At 39.8% G+C, this 19,909-nt stretch overlaps 3 protein-coding genes across 5 annotated transcripts in view; 1 reads left to right on the top strand and 2 right to left on the bottom strand.

Moving 5' to 3' along the window:
* Positions 1-3,085: 3,085 nt before the first annotated feature.
* pts (6-pyruvoyltetrahydropterin synthase) lies at positions 3,086-6,733 on the bottom strand. The gene is made up of 6 exons (XM_077245622.1): positions 6,515-6,733; positions 4,929-5,008; positions 4,787-4,809; positions 4,635-4,691; positions 3,983-4,053; positions 3,086-3,900 (listed from the first exon to the last, which is right to left on the bottom strand). Exons 1-6 carry the CDS (start codon positions 6,577-6,579, stop codon positions 3,768-3,770), a joined length of 429 nt encoding a protein of 142 aa, XP_077101737.1. The 5' UTR covers positions 6,580-6,733; the 3' UTR covers positions 3,086-3,767.
* Positions 6,734-7,937: 1,204 nt separating this feature from the next.
* rcvrnb (recoverin b) lies at positions 7,938-12,399 on the top strand. The gene is made up of 4 exons (XM_077245625.1): positions 7,938-8,191; positions 9,365-9,492; positions 10,521-10,632; positions 11,171-12,399. The coding sequence occupies exons 1-4, from the start codon at positions 7,939-7,941 to the stop codon at positions 11,287-11,289; spliced, it is 612 nt and encodes a 203-aa protein (XP_077101740.1). The 5' UTR covers position 7,938; the 3' UTR covers positions 11,290-12,399.
* Positions 12,400-12,784: 385 nt separating this feature from the next.
* Positions 12,785-19,909, bottom strand: part of glp2r (glucagon-like peptide 2 receptor) — a 38,761-nt gene continuing 31,636 nt past the window's right edge. For 2 of the 3 annotated variants that reach the window (XM_077245753.1, XM_077245747.1), the window contains exons 10-14: positions 19,253-19,319; positions 18,702-18,790; positions 14,793-14,931; positions 14,680-14,721; positions 12,785-13,311 (exon numbers count right to left, since the gene is read on the bottom strand). In XM_077245753.1, coding sequence (XP_077101868.1) covers positions 12,979-13,311; positions 14,680-14,721; positions 14,793-14,931; positions 18,702-18,790; positions 19,253-19,319 — 670 coding nt within the window. In that variant the 3' untranslated portion in view covers positions 12,785-12,978. The remainder of the gene's footprint in view (positions 13,312-14,679; positions 14,722-14,792; positions 14,932-18,701; positions 18,791-19,252; positions 19,320-19,909) is intronic. The other variant, XM_077245761.1, reaches the window with a different exon arrangement.

Here is a 19,909-nt window from a genome sequence, read left to right on the forward strand (position 1 = left end):
ATCAAGATCACGCGGCGGTGTCTCCGCACCTTGGTTATATGGAGGAAACACTGGTTCTTAACCCAGGGTCCGGTGTTGGGAGCTCTTTGCCATCGAGTTGTGATCTCGACAGATGCTTCCCTCACCGGCTGGGGAGCGGTATTGGAAGGCCGCTCAGCTCAGGGCTTGTGGAGGAGTCATCATCTCTCTTGGCACATGAATTGCCTAGAGATGATGGTCGTCTTCAATGCGTTGAGACATCTCCTCCCAGACCTGAGGGGCCATCATGTGTTGTTCTGGAACAGTGACTGTTAGGCCTCAGGGCAGCAGCGTCCAATGTGATACCCTTTGACCTGCTGTACGTGAGACCTTTACAGAGGTGGCTCAGGACCAGAGGGTTCTCCCTGAGGGGAAACCCACTCCTTACGATCAAGATCACGCGGCAGTATCCCCGCGCCTTGGTTATATGGAGGAAACTCTGGTTCTTGACCCACAGACAACACGTTGGTGGCCTCTTATTTTGGTCCCTCAAGAAATTACGCTGTCTGAGGGCAGTGTATATTCCGGGGGGGGCCAGAATATTGGAGCAGACACCCTGTCGAGGCAGGGGCTGAGGCCAGGGGACTCCACCCCGAGGCGGTGGAGCAAATATGGGAGTTTTACGGCCAGGCAGAAGTGGATTTGTTCTTGTCTCAGCATACGACGCACTGTCCACTCTGGTTATCCCTCACTCAACCAGTCCCCTCGGGGCTGGATGCTATGGTGCAGACGTGGCCGAGGCTACGTCTGTACGCATTTCCCTCCGTTGCTCTGCTCCCAGGAGTGCTGGAGTGAATCCGCCAGGATGGAATAAGCCTATTTAGTAGCACCACCCTGGCCGAGCTGAATTTGGTTTGCGGACCTAATTTTTCTCCTCGACGGACCTCCCTTGGAGGTCCCGATCAGGAGAGACCTTCTGTCTCAGGCAGGGGATGCAATATTGCACCCCCGGCAGGGGATTTGGGAACTGTGGGTTTGGCCTCTGAGGGGGCCCAACTCATAGAGAGTGGTCTCTCAACCGAGGTTGTTTAGACCATTCTAAGCTCCAGAGCTCCCGCTACGAGGAAACTATATTCACTATTTCGAGAGTTTTTCACTTCTTGGTGTTACCAGCGTCAGTGGGATCCGGTTAACTGTTCAGTAAACACAGTATTCGAGTTTCTGCAAGAACGCTTTGTATCAGGTCTATGTCCTTCCACGCTTAAGGTATAATATGTGTGGCGGCCATTGCGGCTTTCCACGCCCTGGTGGGTAGTACATTTTTGGGTCGAGACCCCCTGATCACTCGTTTCCTTCGTGGCACTTTGAGGCTGAGGCATGCAACTTGCACTAAGGTGCTGGCTTGGGACCTTGCAATAGTTCTAGAAGGCCTATCTGGGGCTCCCTTCGAGCCCTTAGATTTGGTCTCAGAGAAGTTCCTTTCTTTTAAGACTATTTTCTGCTAGCTATTTCGTCCCTATAAGAGTCAGACCTTCAGGCCCTTTCGGTCCCCACCTGCCTTGAGTGCACCGGGATGGCCAAGGCAATCTTACCCGAAACATGGATATGTTCCAAAGGTGCCTACCATTATTCCGAGGCCTATTGTGCTGCAGGTTTCTGTCCTCCCCCATTTTTCGGACCAGGAAAAGCTGAACCTCTTGTGCCAGTGCGAGCACTGGACACTTATGTTCATCGGACTTCTCTGTCGAGAAAATCCAACCTATTGAGCATATAGATAGTCGAGACTATTCTTCTTGCTTGTGAGTCTTCTGGCCAACCATTTGGTGGTCAGGGCTCATTCCACTAGGAGTATGGCTTCTAAGCGTATTATCTGGAGTTCTCTCCAAGACGTTTGTGATGCGGCGGGCTGGTCCTCACCGCTCACATTCATGAGGTTTTACAGCTTGGACCTGGATGCTGCCCCAGGATCCCAGGTGCTTGGTGCAGTGTGACAACAGGCTGACACTCAGGCATTTGAAAGTCTGGCGCTTTGGGTATTCTCGTTCCCATGGCGTCGATGGACGCATCGTTGAGTTCCCTTCGTAAGGGAACGTCTCAGGTTACTATTGTAACCATAGTTCCCTGAGAACAGGGAACGAGACGATGCATCACCCTGCCATACTTCCTGCATCCCTGTGATCGGCTTGCTTCGGCAATTTTCGAAGCTAATGCCGGTTTGCACCGGATGTGCTTTTATCATATCCTGGTCATGACGTCACCCGCCCGTGACGCTCATTCTTTCCATTGGACTAGTTGACATAGATGCTTCAGACGCAGTCACGCTGGGGGCGTTCCCATGGCGTCGATGGACGCATCGTCTCGTTCCCTGTTCTCAGGGAACTATGGTTACAATAGTAACCTGAGACGTTTTCCCCATAGCGTAACTGCGCAATACTGACCGTTCGAAAGGGAACAAAAGTAACGTTCCACGATGAGTGAAGAATGACACAATGGAATGTTCTCTTCACCTTCACATAACCAAGAAAAACGTTTTTAAAACATTTAAAAAGATGGGTATTCAGAGATCATTCAGAAATAACATTTTCATAATTAATGGGAACAGACGTTCTTCGAACATATTTTTATTAGCTGGATAAATTTTTTTTTATCTGTAACTTGATATTTTATTCAAACCAAAAGGCTCAAAACACTCGCACCTGCACATGTTCCTGCAGTATTCATGAGATAAACATTTTACCTTTGGAAACATGAGATGAAATAATGACTAATCTCTCAATAAAGCTCTGCACACGCCGTTTTCAGTGAAGCATTGCAGGAATGACAGTTTAATACTGTCCGTTTTCCTTTTTGTTCAAAACGGTCATAGTTCTCCTCTGTACTCTTGCAGAATCTGACGGAGGAGACTTAAAACATTTCTGGATCAAACTTCACTCGACATTCTGTCCACACACACACACACACACACACTTCTCAGATCTCCTCGGAAAATTGAACGCATGACAAGACCATCATAATAATGCATTTACAGTAGATATATGAATGATCCAATCAATTGTCCTCGCTGCCATCCGTGTGTTTGAAGAGTGTATGTGAAACCAATGATAATCATCGCGAGGTAAACACGATATCGCTTTTATTATTTTTTATTGTGATGAAGGGCCAAACATTTCACCAGATTAAGATATTGGCATAAATCACTTCTGTTGCTGGTTTTGTGTTTAGCACAGTCAAACATCTAGAACAACAACATATGAACATCTATAGTATCTTTCCATGATTACATGAGATTTCATCTTAATATTTAAACTTTATTGGGATGCAGTCTGATACACTTGTGGCGCCATCTATTGGAAGGACAGATGCACACATTTCATAGCAAGAGCATTGAAAAAACGAGGTTTAGCATAGCAAACACACAACACTAAAACACCAACAACAGATCCAAGTACAAAAAATGCATATCATTTAACATTTTCATTATTCATTAGTAAAAATGCTTTGAAAATACAAACAAGTCTGCTTCTGTTAAAAAGGGCTTTGAGAAACGTAAAAGATGGGGTGCCAAAACTGTTCATTTGGAAAAGTGTGTGTGTGTGTGTGTGTGTGTGTGTGTGTGTGTGTGTGTGTGTGTGTGTGTGTGTGTGTGTGTGTGTGTGTGTGTGTGTGTGTCTAATCTCTCAGTGTTTAATAGGATCAATCTCCCAGCTGATCCACAGTCTCAGTGTCTTACATTAATCTGATGTTCTGAGTGTTGCTCTCACTTATTAATATATTTCTAAAGCCGCGAAGGCTTTTCTGCAGCTCTGAGATCATTTACTGTATTCTCCTCTGTACACCACAATGTTTTTGTCAGTTTCGTACACTTTGATCTCATACAGGCTGTCGGGCGGGAGAAGCTTTGCCATGCCGTCCCAGATAAACACGGACAGGTTTTCTGTAGTGCTGCAAGAGGGAATAAACAGAAATATGTCATTAAAATGACTGTATCACGACTGATATGTGGCAATAAGACTCTCAGTCATACCTGACAACATCCGCAAAGTAAGGAACATCCCGGTCCAGGTTTTTATGGTCAAGAGGTTTCATGATGGCCTCCTAAAAAATATAACTTATTATTAACAACTTTGCATAATTAGTCCTTAGGCCATTTCTCATGCATTGATTTTATTTGACTTATTTCAATCATCGTAGAATGGCTAAAAGAATTCAAAAGCATATTAAATATAACATTCATATACTATAGATTCAGGTAAGTTGAGAGACTTTTGTCTTTGCAATGACTGGGGAAAAATGCCCTATTTATATGTATATATGTATATATTCACAACATGCATATGAAAACCTTTATACAACTATTCTTATTTATCAATGCTACATTTTCTAAATGTCATAATCATTTGTTAACAAACAAGTATTCATTATTTCAATGTTTCTGCATTAAATTATTACATTGTTTAAGTTAAATTAATACATGTTTAGCTAAGTGTGATTTTGTAAATGTGCATTTCTGAAATACATAACTGAGACAGTTTCCTCTGATAACAGATCACTGTAAATTGTAATGTGGACTCGTGCATTTTCTGTAAACGATGTGTGTTGTGAAAAGCGCTATACAAATAAATGTGAATAATTGAATTTATTTTTAAGTACAATTTAGTCATTAGAAACAGTGTCACCTCTATATAGTCCTTGAGGTCGGTCAGATTCATCACCATTCCTGTCTCTCTGTCGATCTATGAGAACAGAGTCGTTACACATTTACAAATAATTCAAGTTCACAACACACTGATATTAAAATCTGCTGTTGTGTAACATGCTTATTCCATACCTTTCCTCGAACCGTCACTTCAACTAGAAAACAAAAATATCATAAACATTTTTACTTGTGTGCATGCATGAAAAATGTATGATATATCAATTTCTGATGTGATCATAATTTATCGGCACTACATGCTCGTATATCTGCTCACCTTTATAGTTATGACCATGGCCATTAGGATTGTTGCATTTCCCAAATATTCGTTTATTCTCCTCATCACTTAAAGATTTGCTGAAAAAAAGCAAAGCAAATGAATAATAACAATAATAATAAATAAATACGTTTGACAATGAGTTAAAATAGGCAGATGTTGAAGACATTTATTGGTAAAAACAAGGTTTGAGACGGATGTTTTATTATTATTATTATTATTTTCATACAGAGCCAAACATAGCACAATGAAATGTTATACATATATATGATGATATTACATTAGAGATTCCGTCATAATATTTTATATATATATCTTAATGAAGACATAACAATAGAAAACATCTATATAAGATCATGTCATTAAAATAAAAAGATTTAACAATGAATTCTTTGTTTCTTTTGTTCTCATAAAAGAAAACATATTTTAATGTGAAACAGCATTTAATTTTCACTTACTTAAAGATCATCCAAAAACTATTGAAAACTTTACATAAAAAAACAAACGAGTCAACTTCTCTTTCTCACTTTCACAAAAGCAACATAAATCATCAATATCAGTATATCTTGAAATTACAGATTTAAGAAGAAAGTGTAGGCTACTTTTACTTTATTATTAATACAATATTTAAAGGAGATTATCCAAGCATCACTTCCAGAAAATATTATCAATTACAGCTAAAAAAAAAAACCTCTCAGAGATATTTTATTTTGTTTTTGAATCTATATAAATATATTTATTATTCTCAGTTAATTCAACACAGTCTAATATTAATAGGGTTTGTCACTGTTGGAGAGTTAAAGCAATGACTTTAGAGGTATAGCTGTAATTACTGAATTAAATAATATATAATATAATACTGAATATATTTATAGTTCTCAGTCGGAAAATATGTGACAATTGTAAATAATTGTGATTAATCATGAATTGTTCATAATAAGTCAAAAGATTCCCATGACTGTAAAACAATTTCATAAAATGATGAATGTCTCTGTTAAACCAATGACATAAAGATTAATTTTCAGCAGTTATTAAATGAAGGAGGCATGACCAGAGAAATTGTGAGAGTTAGAAAGGAGAAGGTGAAGGATTTTAGAAATATTATAGTCACGTTAACAGATATTGTAAAGAGGTGATGTGGGATCAAGCTCTAAATTAAACGAACTAAGCTAATTAAGTCTCGTTTACACCCACAAAATAAAGCATCTGAATGTTTTAAACTACAATTCCCATAATTCCTTCGTGATGACGCAGCATGTTGCTGCTGACTTCCTGCAACAAGTAGTCTCAGCTTATTCATAATTTTCAGACTGGTTGTTGGAATGGGATCCAGACCAGTTTAACGAGATTACACATTTTGTGGAAGTGTGAAAGATGTGAAAGTTATACAAGACAAATGTCTCACAGGATCAGACGCTCATGCAGCGGTAGTGAGAGTTAGAAGGCGAAACATTGTTTGAAACGCGTGTATTACGTATAATTGTATTATTATTATTATGTATTTGATTTATGAATGTATAATAGTGAACTGTACCTGTGTAAGCGGTGGTGTATTTGATTTATGAATGTATAATAGTGAACTGTACCTGTGTAAGCGGTGGCTCGCGCAGAAGCTCTGTACGCGAGTGATGAACCCGATGCGCTCAGACATGTTCCTCTCAGAAACCTCACTGTGTTTACAGTCCAGAAAGCTTTATATGTCACAGATGCTCTACACAATATCATACAGCTCACATGATTCAATGTTCAGTTCGGGGCGTGGCTTATTCGAGCCGCCTCTCATCTGCGCTAATCGATTACAGTGTGACATCAGCACTTTCCGCGTGCACGAAACTGCTCATGATCATCACGTGTCTCCTAACATCTGGACCAATGTCATATTATTCCATATCCCATAATACACATTTATATAGGCCTGTTCTCCATAACACACACACACACACACACACACACATATATATATATATATATATATATATATATATATAGCCTATATTGTACACACAAAATTCACATATATAACATTTGTTATTATATTAAAGAAATAACACACACACACACACACACACACACACACACACACACACACACACACACACACACACACACACATATATACATATATGTATACATATATATACTTATAAATGCTATTTATAATATATAAATGTGTGTCTGTGTGTGTGTGTGTGTGTATATATATATATATATATATATATATAATATTAATTTCATATATTTACAAATGTTTATATACATGTGTGTGTATACTATTAATAAATGTAATTTATACATATATATATATATATAGGCCTATATATATAAACATGAGTTAATATATATATACAATTAATGTTATATATATATATATATATATATATACACACGTTTACATTATTTTGTTTATTTTTCATTTTATCTATATAATTAATAATATATATGTATATGTATATACCAGTATATTAGTTATCATTGTGCAATAAAGCATTAATGTTGCTCAAGCAATGAAACAAAATATATCTTAAAAATGTAAATATTATTACATTTAAATTATAAATACATTATTAATAACATTTCTATACTATAAGTGTATTATAATATGTTTTTTATTATCATTAACATAGTTGCCATTGTGAAATAAAACATAAATAATGATTGAATATTGTTTTTTGAACAAATAAACCAAAAATAATTGGTATTGCCTCTCAATATTGATCATTCTCTAACTTTTAAAACCACATATTTGCATATATATATATATATATGCAGGGATACATCACTCCTCTATGTTGTACCACAGAAAATGTGTTGAGCAACAGCATATTGTGATTTAATCCGAATGCATCAAATAAGATCAAGAGGTTTCCTGCTGTGACATAAGTCTGATATATTCCTGAAAATCTCTCACTATCAAATCAGCCATAATCACGGCTTCATCCTCGCTAATCCTCCGGTGGGTTTAAAAGCAGATCCTGAACACTCGCTCACAATCTGAAAAGTAATTGAGAAGATGGGCAATGCTAGAAGTGGAGCGCTTTCCAAAGATCTTCTGGAGGACCTGAAGATGAACACCAAGTACAGCGAGGAGCAGCTTTACGTCTGGTACCAGAAGTTCTTGAACGAGTGTCCGACGGGGCGCATCAGTCGAGAGCAGTTCGAGAGCATCTACGCCAGCTTCTTCCCCGACGCCGACCCCAAAGCGTACGCTCAACACGTCTTCAGGAGCTTCGACTCCGACAGCGACGGGACGCTGGACTTTAAAGGTGCGTAAACATATTATGCCTCTTTTCACAAGATGTCTTATAAATCTATGGTGTCCTCAGAATGTGTCTGTGAAATATCAGCTCAAACTACCAGATCATTTATTATAGCTTGTGTATATGCGTGTAGCGCGTAGTGTGCATGGCGTTGGCGTTTTCACAGATTCGCGTTTTTGAGGGTTACGGGGAGATGATAACGTTTTTCAAACTGTTCTTACGCTTGCAGCTTGGACCCTGTTTTAGGGTTTGCAGTCTCCAGGAGCGCGTTAAGGGTTTTCTGTTAGAACGGTCGAGTTAGCGGCCACGGAGTTAATAACTAATGATCTTTGCAAAGGAAGCGAATCAATCAAAACTAACTTTATCTGGACAATAACTTTATTCTAGATCTGCTGTAAAGCCATAACAATCTCTGTTACTGTAATCTCATATTATCACTGTAAAGCTGCTTTGAAACAGTCTATATTGTTAAAAGCGCTGTATAAACGAAGGTGACTTGACTAGCTTGACAAATTCTCCCCTTTTTGGGTGTGTCGCTTTAAATGCAAATGAGCTACAGCTCCGCCTCCGTTCAGAAGTGGGCGGAGTCTTTACACGAGTTTCAGAAACTCCAGCAATAACAAAACAGGCCAATCTCACTCATCCAGAATCCCAGAATAACCAGTAGCGAGTGCAGCCTTACGGAGAGACTCAGGAAGAGTTTCTGAATGTTAGTGGAGACATTTATGTAGTTGTTGTGGAGTAACACTGATCATCTCATCATCATGTTGAACTTCTACACAAGTGTCCACAGTTCCTGAGGTGTTTATAAGACAGCGGTGACATGTTCTGGTCAATAGTGTTCAGTGCTCGTCTGTGCTCAACGACAGAACAGTTTCAGGCTTTGCTGGATCTTCTGCCGGTGCGTTAGAACTGCTCACTGTTGGCGCTCGAGAAACCAAACGTCGTGTCGTGGGTGTAAACGTGCACATTAATATTATAATATTATAATGAGATCCTCTTCATACGTCAGAAGGAGAGAAATCTGATCGTCTTATTCTTTGTCATGCTTGCAGAGAAAGACTCACCAGAACAAAGTTACTGGGTTTCACTTTTCACGTTTCTGTGTTGGTAGAAGCACCGGATTATAGCACTTACACACGGAGAAAGTCAGATTTTCATGATATGTCCCCTTTAAAGAGTACATCGTGGCTCTGCATCTGACGTCCTCGGGGAAGACCCTGGAGAAGCTGGAGTGGGCCTTCGCTCTGTACGACGTGGACAGGAACGGCAGCATCACCAAAAACGAGATTCATGAAATAGTGAAGGTGAATGAAAACCAGCTCAGATTTATTCACAGACTCCAGTGTCTCGGCGAACTAAGAACGTTTTGAAAATATTACTTCTGAACATCCAATTTTTTCTTACACAGTAAAACATGTTGTGCTATTTACTTTGATGTTAACACTATTACACATGATATTTTTTTGTAGTTTTTAAGGTTTATTTCTTTATTCCTGAATAAATCATGTAAAATCCCCTAATTATTTTAGTCTATGACACGATGAATTTAATATTTTTAGGGAAATTAGCTTTTTTTAATTTGATTTTAATTTAAGTCGACTCTCAAAAGTATTTGGTTTAGAGTGAATGGAAATGACCTGTTTATTTTTGACTTTGAGTTATATTGTGTATTTAATAGACTCAGAAATAAGCACTGGCATTAGCAAAGTTATCGGTCAATGATCAAAACAACATGCTTCATAATATTAATAAATGCTGTTATTCACAACCTAACCATAAGATCTAATCGTCTGGACAACGGTAACAATCAAAACTTCAACAATGGTGTCTCTAAATAAAAACGCATAGTTGAACTAATTCTCTTAAAATAAATTTCTTAATTTTATCAGCTTAATCGGTTCCTCAATTCAAGCCTCAAAACTGTGTTTCCTTTAAAAAATGTGGAAAATGTATCTCTTGGTTTTATTAGTGAAATGTTCTCAATATTTTCTATACAACACTGAACCACTATTTTCTTAGTAAAGTATCCACATATATTTTAAGTAATATTTTTATCCCCTTAATGTTTTAAATGAAAATAACAAGACCCATGATTAATTTTTTACAGTGTATAAATATTCCATTTTGCAAAAATTATGAGAATGTTACTTTTGAATCTGAACGTTCCAAAACAAGTAAGTAAATTTAAAAAACGTTCAACTAAAACATTTCAGAAAATTATGTTTTTGTGCTAACGTTCTGAGAACATTATTAAAGACCAGATAACGTTGAACGAATGTTCTATTAATGTTACTGAAGAACGTTTGTTCATAACTTTTGCTCCTCTTTGCAGTCAATATTCAACATGATCTCCAAAGAAGACCAGAAAAACCTTCCGGATGACGAGAACACCCCAGAAAAACGAACTGATAAAATTTGGGACTTTTTTGGGAAAAAAGAAAATGGTAAGTGACTATTTGCACATGTTAAATGTCTTAGATGACGAGGATATAGAATATGAAATTTAAAGTCCCCCTGTACTCAATAATTATATCTCTTAAAACTCATCTTTGATCGGCAAAATTACATATTTAAAGTTTTTTCCTTGAAAAAAATCTTCATGCCTTGAATATAACTCGACACCCTTGCCTCATTTAGTATACAATGAATATGCAAATGAGCCCCGCCTCCACTCACTCACTCACTCACTCACTCACTCGTTGACGATCACACGTTGATCTGATTGGTTACAAGTTTGTGACGTCAGAAACACCAGCGATTTCAAAGCGTGTTTTTGAGACTGTCTTTGGTTCACTGCAGTTTTAAGCAGAAAATACTCAGCAATGCTGTCGACTTATGAATTTACACATGGTTTGTCTTAAAGCGTATTAAAAACACCACAGACATATTAACAACATTAAACGCTGGATTTTCTCCACAGGGGGACTTTAACAGAATACCCTTTATTGAGCTTTGAAGAATGCATTTTCTTTATGTCGTCAGGTAAAATAACGGAGGGAGAGTTCATTCAGGGAGTTATGGGCAATAAGAACATTCTCCGGCTGATTCAGTTCGACGAGCCCCAAAAGGTCCAAGAAAGGCTCAAAGAGAAGAAGCAATGATGTGTTTAAAATACTGCTACTTGTTCTAGTTCAATCTGACTCTTTTAAATAATTAAAGTGTAAAAAGTTCATGTGCATTTCTGCTGTTACACACTGACTGAGATAAACGACTGATAGGAATTCAATTCAATGTGTGCCATGGAATATGCATGTAAAAATGTTGTTTATTACCACCGACATGCAGTATAAAACATAACGGACTGTTAAAAATGGCAACAGGAATGCATTTAATCTTCCTCTGGCATGAAATACACGGATACAAGCATTCCACTGGCCATGTGACCCACAAGGGTCAAAAGGTCACATTCACAGTCATCGCTGTCCATGTGCTGTGAAACATGCCAATTATGCAAATAATCCACAACTTTGCTTCACACTAACTTGCCCAGCAATAAAACACTATATGTATGTAACAGTCATGCAAACGTTTCATTTTAGTATTCTACTGATGCTAGCTACTATATTGAGTATTTTAGCGTTCTGTTGTTCTTCTCCATTCTTCTAGTATGCATTCTTGTATAACGGAGTGAAAATATTTGCTGTTCAATTTAATCGTGCTCCCTTTGCATTTTGAAAATGTTTATTTGAAGCACATGAAAATGCAGTGGCTCTCAACTGGTGGTTTTGACTCAAAAGATGCAAAGCTAAATGCATATAATAAAATACATCTATTAATATTATCTTGCATAGTGAAAGGCAACAATGTAGCAAATATGGAAACATTAATGCATGTCAAGATTTGCATTTCTTTCGCGTTTGCACTATAGTTTTGGCTCAATGATCTGGATAATAAAGCTGGAGATCTTCTGTATGAGTGTCGATCACCGGCGCTTTACTGCTGTATAATCACAGTGTCGTATTCAAGGAGCGGATGAGGCGTTTCTTGAGCACTGCGATTTCAAATAAACAACAGCAGTATGTCAAAGCTTAGATTAGATTGTGGACCTTGAGTCATATAGATGTACAAAAATCAGGTATCAAAAACATAATGGAAGCCATTTACTATGGAAGCTCGTTTCTGCCACGGAATAAAAACAAAAAAGGTCATTGCGATAATGATGTAAAACGATTAATCGCAGCTCAAATAAAAGTTTCTGTTTACATAATAAAGGTGTGTACTGTGTAAAATTATTTTGTATATATAAATATATATATTGATACACACATGTATGTTGTATATATTTAAGAAATATGTGTTATTTATATATAAAATATTTATATTTATGTATAATATAATATATATACAATATATACATGTAAATATTTATCAAATATATACATGCATGTGTGTGTATTTATATATACAAAATAATTACACACAGTACACACACGCATATTATGTAAACACAATCTTTTAATCGATTAATCCTTGCACAGCCTACACTGAAAAAAATTATATGATCAATAAGTTAGGACAACACATGTTTTTACATTGCTTTAACTCATCAAAATAAGTTAAGCAATTGAAAAAAAAAATTATAGTGCAAATTGCAACTTTTTATCTCACATTTCAGACCTTTTTTCAGATATAAACATTATGAAGTCCGAATTGCGACAGAGTCAGAATTGTGATTTAAAAAGTCACAATTACCTTTTTTTATTCTGTGGCGTAAACAATCTTGAATAATTTACAGTGGTTAAAGAGTGGAAATATACATCCCTAATTACATATTTATATAAAAATGAGTCTCAGAACTCGCTCTCCTCGATGATCTCCTCCATAGTCTCTCCTAAAGTCATTTCCCCGTCGCTGCTGGACAAACTCTTCCTCATGTAAAACTCCAGGCCTAAGCTCCGCCCACAGGCCAGCTCCTCTGCTGATTGGTCGGTCACCTGCGGATGCACCTGTGAGGGGGCGTGGCCTGCGTCCTCATTGGATTGGCTCTGCTCCTGGTTTTGTCCTGAACTCTTTTGCGAACACTTCCACAGGTGTTTGGGGTGAATGTCCGCGAAGCAGTTGTGGACCTCGAAGTGATTGGAAGAAACGAACAGCTGCCAGCGCTTCTTCAGCTCCGCCTGGACCTGGACATGTTTACAAATCAGGTTATTATGGTGGAAATAATAACTCTCACACTAGTGCTGCACAATTAATCACAATAAAACCGCACGCGATTTGGCAAAGGCTGTGATTATTTTATGCGCAGCTTGTCAGTGAAGTACGACTGATGAGTCACACACACACACACACACACACACACACACACACACACAAACACACACACACCACATATCCCTCTGAACACTAGAAGGCGTCTCAAACACACACACACACAAACACAAACACACACACCACATATCCCTCTGAACACTAGAGGGCATCTCACACACACACACACACACACACACACACACACACACACACACACACACACACACACACACACACACACACACACACACACACACACACACACCACATATCCCTCTGAACACTAGAGGGCATCTCACACACACACACACACACACACACACCACATATCCCTCTGAACACTGGAGGGTATCTCACAAACACACACACACACACACACACACACACACACAAACACACACACACCCCATATCCCTCTGAACACTAGAGGGCGTCTCACACACACACACACACACACACACACACACACACACACACACACACACACACACACACAGACACACACACACACACACACACACACACACACACACACACACACACACACACACACACACACCACACCACACCCCATATCCCTCTGAACACTAGAGGGCGTCTCACACACACACACACACACACACACACACACACACACACACACACACACACACACACACACACCACACCACATATCCCTCTGAACACTAGAGGGTGTATCACAAACACACACACACACACACACACACACACACACGCCCTGCAGAAGTAAGATAACACAGATCACTCCAGGATATCTCTATGGTCATCACACTCTCTGTCTCCGAATAAACAGAAGATTGAAACGCTCTGATTGATGAAACATGAGTAATAAACACTCGACTGCATTATTCTGTGTCAGAAGCTCATCATCTCACAGGAGGAGGAGCTAAGCTGTCCTGATGAAGTGAGTCTGGAGCAAAAGTGTGTTATTAAATGTCTTTTGTTGGACAAGAGGTTCATAAATGCTTCTCATGTCTGGAAAGATGTTTGACGTGTGTTGCTTTTTCAAATCCACACTATAAGCGACTCAAACTCAGAGCTTTCAGAGTGAGACGCGTTTACAGACGATCATCACTGACGAGCTGCGCACAACTAACAATCACACACTTTACCATTTCACAATCGCGATAAGCCAAACTGGTTTAAGTGCGATTACATGTAAATTGCGAGTAATTGTGCAGCGCTATCTCACACTTTTAAAACGCCTTCACCAAACGTACCTCTCCATTTGCAAAGCAGTACAGCACTGCAACTAACAGACCCTGTTGAACAATAAAGCTCACGGTTAGAGGCTTCTCTGAGTCGGGACCGGAGAAACGAGGAGTTTCCTCACCTGGAACGAGCTCAGGGTCAGGTGGACGAAGTTTCGAGCGTATCGGTTGCTTCCTTCCACTGACTCGTCTATGATTATGGTGAAGACGATCTCATGGATCCCGAGCAGAGGAATCAACACAAGCGTTGCTCTGGCTAAACTGTAAACCGTGGGAAATGTGTGAGTTTTTATTATGGATGCACGATATGAACATTTTTGCCCGATACAATAACTGATAATTCTTTATATTTGAAAGCCGATAACCGATAATTCTTTATATTTGAAAGCCGATAACCCATATAATGGCCGATAAATCTAAATCCAAATTTTTATATAATTTTTGAGAGCTTGATTACAAAAACGAAAGTCTCATCATGTCCCAATCACACAATTATAATATATATAATATATATATATAATATATAATTATAATATAATGTTCTCATGATAATTTTAGGTCCCACTTTATATTAAGTGGCTTTAAGTACTATGTATACTGAAATTAATAATTACACTGAAATTAATAATTTGATACAATGGACTTATTGTGTACATACATGTTTTTACATTATAATTATAGTTTGAAAATACCTGCATGTAATTACAGTTGTAATTAATATATGTAATTACAATTGTAATTACACAGTTGACCCTTCCCTTACACCTTAACCCACCCTTAAACCTACTCATACCACCACACCTGACCCTAACCTTACCCGTATCACACACACCTGACCCTAACCTTACCCGTATCACACACACCTGACCCTAACCTTACCCGTATCACACACACCTGACCCTAACCTTACCCGTATCACACACACCTGACCTTAACCTTACCCGTATCACACACACACCTGACCCTAACCTTACCCGTAACACACACACCTGACCCTAACCTTACCCGTATCACACACACACCTGACCCTAACCTTACCCGTATCACACACGCCTGACCCTAACCTTACCCGTATCACACACGCCTGACCCTAACCTTACCCGTATCACACACACCTGACCCTAACCTTACCCGTATCACACACACACCTGACCCTAACCTTACCCGTATCACACACACCTGACCCTAACCTTACCCGTATCACACACACCTGACCCTAACCTTACCCGTATCACACACACCTGACCCTAACCTTACCCGTATCACACACACCTGACCCTAACCTTACCCGTATCACACACACCTGACCCTAACTTTACCCGTATCACACACACACCTGACCCTAACCTTACCCGTAACACACACACCTGACCCTAACCTTACCCGTATCACACACACCTGACCTTAACCTTACCCGTATCACACACACACCTGACCCTAACCTTACCCGTAACACACACACCTGACCCTAACCTTACCCGTATCACACACGCCTGACCCTAACCTTACCCGTATCACACACACCTGACCCTAACCTTACCCGTATCACACACACACCTGACCCTAACCTTACCCGTATCACACCCACACCTGACCCTAACCTTACCCGTATCACACACACCAGACCCTAACCTTACCCGTATCGCACACACACCTGACCCTAACCTTACCCGTATCACACACACACACACCTGACCCAACCTTATCTGTATCACACACACACCTTACCCTAACCTTACCCGTATCACACACACACACCTGACCCAACCTTATCTGTATCACACACACACCTGACCCTAACCTTACCCATATCACACACACACCTGACCCTAACCATACCCGTATCGCACACACACCCGACCCTAACCTTACCCGTATCACACACACACACCTGACCCTAACCTTACCCGTATCACACACACCAGACCCTAACCTTACCCGTATCGCACACACACCTGACCCTAACCTTACCCGTATCACACACACACACACCTGACCCAACCTTATCTGTATCACACACACACCTGACCCTAACCTTACCCGTATCACACACACACACCTGACCCAACCTTATCTGTATCACACACACACCTGACCCTAACCTTACCCATATCACACAGACACCTGACCCTAACCTTACCCGTATCACACACACACACCTGACCCTAACCTTACCCGTATCATACACAAACCTGACCCTAACCTTACCCGTATCATACACACACCTGAACTTAACCTTACCCGTATCACACACACACCTGACCCTTACCTTACTGGTATCACACACACACCTGACCCTAACCTTACCCGTATCACACACACCTGACCCTAACCTTACCCGTATCACACACACACCTTACCCTAACCATACCCGTATCACACACACACACCTGACCCAACCTTATCTGTATCACACACACACCTGACCCTAACCATACCCGTATCACACACACACACCTGACCCAACCTTATCTGTATCACACACACACCTGACCCTAACCTTACCCATATCACACACACACCTGACCCTAACCATACCCGTATCACACACACACACCTGACCCAACCTTATCTGTATCACACACACACCTGACCCTAACCTTACCCATATCACACACACACCTGACCCTAACCATACCCGTATCGCACACACACCTGACCCTAACCTTACCCGTATCACACACACACACCTGACCTTAACCTTACCCGTATCACACACACACCTGACCCTAACCTTACCCGTATCACACACACACACCTGACCTTAACCTTACCCGTATCACACACACACACCTGACCTTAACCTTACCCGTATCACACACACACCTGACCCTAACCTTACCCGTATCATACACAAACCTGACCCTAACCTTACCCGTATCATACACACACCTGACCCTAACCTTACCCGTATCACACACACACACCTGACCCTTACCTTACTGGTATCACACACACACCTGACCCTAACCTTACCCGTATCACACACACCTGACCCTAACCTTACCCGTATCACACACACACCTGACCCTAACCTTACCCGTATCACACACACCTGACCCTAACCTTACCCGTATCACACACACACCTGACCCTAACCTTATCCGTATCACACACACACCTGACCCTAACCTTATCCGTATCACACACACCTGACCCTAACCTTACCCGTATCACACACACACCTGACCCTAACCTTACCCGTATCACACACACACCTGACCCTAACCTTACCCGTATCACACACACACCTGACCCTAACCTTACCCGTATCACACACACCTGACCCTAACCTTACCCGTATCACACACACCTGACCCTAACCTTACCCGTATCACACACGCCTGACCCTAACCTTACCCGTATCACACACACACCTGACCCTAACCTTACCCATATCACACACACCTGACCCTAACCTTACACGTATCACACACACACCTGACCCTAACCTTACCCGTATCACACACACCTGACCCTAACCTTACCCGTATCACACACACCTGACCCTAACCTTACCCGTATCACACACACACCTGACCCTAACCTTACCCGTATCACACACACCTGACCCTAACCTTACCCGTATCACTCCTCAATAGCAACAAAAGTGTTTTACAATACAACATGAACACAATAAGTACATTGTACTTATTTTTTGATGTAAGGAACATAATACTTAAAGCCACTCCAAATAAAGTGGGACCTAATTTTATGTAGCCGATATATGACAGATTTGCGCTGCACAGGTTGCACTGAACCATATTTTCCTTTTTGAAGTGATTTTAATCATATTTCAAGAATTTCATAACTATCATGTTGAACAGTGCGCATCGGAAGTGTGTCAGCTGAAGGAAATAATACATTATTTATCGGCTTTAATATATCAGCCAATTGTTCTTATCAGGCCGATAACGATAAAAAATAAACATGAACATATATCGGCCGATACCGATATGTTGGCTGATATATTGTGCATCGCCAGTTTATATACACACGAGCAACAGCTGTTTAGATGAGCAGCGACAAACCTGTACCGGTAATCCGTGAACTTCACCTGGTCGGCCTTTAACTTGGACAGCAAAAGTCGGATGATTTTGAGGAAAATGCAAAAAATGACCTGAAAGACAAGTTTTCTATTCAGTTTTCAACACACATATAAAATGAGAAAAGATGTCTGAATAAATAGATGTAAAAGCAACAGAAAAGTTCAACATGCAAGTGCATGATTATATCAGTGCATGATTTGTTTTTTAGCAGGATTGAGTGTTAATGAGGTTTTGATTTTATTATATTAATGCGCATTTTCGCTGTATGTTTATGAATTGCTGGTCCGCCTCAGGAAAGTAAAGGGCAGAAAGTTCAAACTCAATCTGAAGCAGAACGACTGATCTAATACTGTGACTGTCATGTTTCACGGCTCGTGACCAGCATGAGACGCCACGCACGAGGATCAGGGGAATCTGTGTTACAGAAGAGCAGATGTAAACCACCGTTTTCATATTCACGTGTCACTAAAAGAAAACAGTTGCATGAGGGAAACAAGACATTTGTAATGAAAATCATAAGGCATTATACTCACGATCACAGATAATGTTATCGGGCCTCTGATTATCCACCAGATCCATCTGATATTATTCAACCAACAGCTTTAGAAAAAGAACATGCAATGCATTATATTATGCATATATAGCCTTATTAATAGACAAGACAAGTTTATTTATAAAGCACATTTCATACACAATGGTAATTCAAAGTGCTTTACATAGAAGGAATTAAAATAATCAAAAGAAATACAAATAAAAAGGTGATAAAATATATTTAAACAGGTTAGAATTACTGTATAATGGATAAGCCTAAGAATGTATAGCAACACTTTACAGAGAGGTTTCATTTGTTAACATTAGTAAATGCATTAGTTTGATAACATGATGTCACGGTCAGTTCACGGACTTTCAGTGTGTTTTCATCGGTCACATGTTTCTTTGTCCGGTTTCCCGCTACTCTTTCGTCTCCTTGGTTACCATCATTATTAATTCATGTTCGTCAGTTTTGTTTAGTAATTATCCTTTTTGTGTTCTCTACTTAAGCTGATCTATAATTACCATTAAAACTTCGTGTTGAAAAGATTCTTCTGTCTTCCTGCAACCACTCGAGACACATGAACTGTTTTAAAGCCGTTATTAATCTTTCATAATGTTAGTAAAAACTTGTTCAATGTTCAGGTTAGCTCACAGCG

This window comes from Siphateles boraxobius, unplaced genomic scaffold (assembly GCF_051911475.1).
Source record: "Siphateles boraxobius isolate OS27281-9 unplaced genomic scaffold, OSU_SipBor_1 103, whole genome shotgun sequence".
Taxonomy (NCBI): domain Eukaryota; kingdom Metazoa; phylum Chordata; class Actinopteri; order Cypriniformes; family Leuciscidae; genus Siphateles; species Siphateles boraxobius.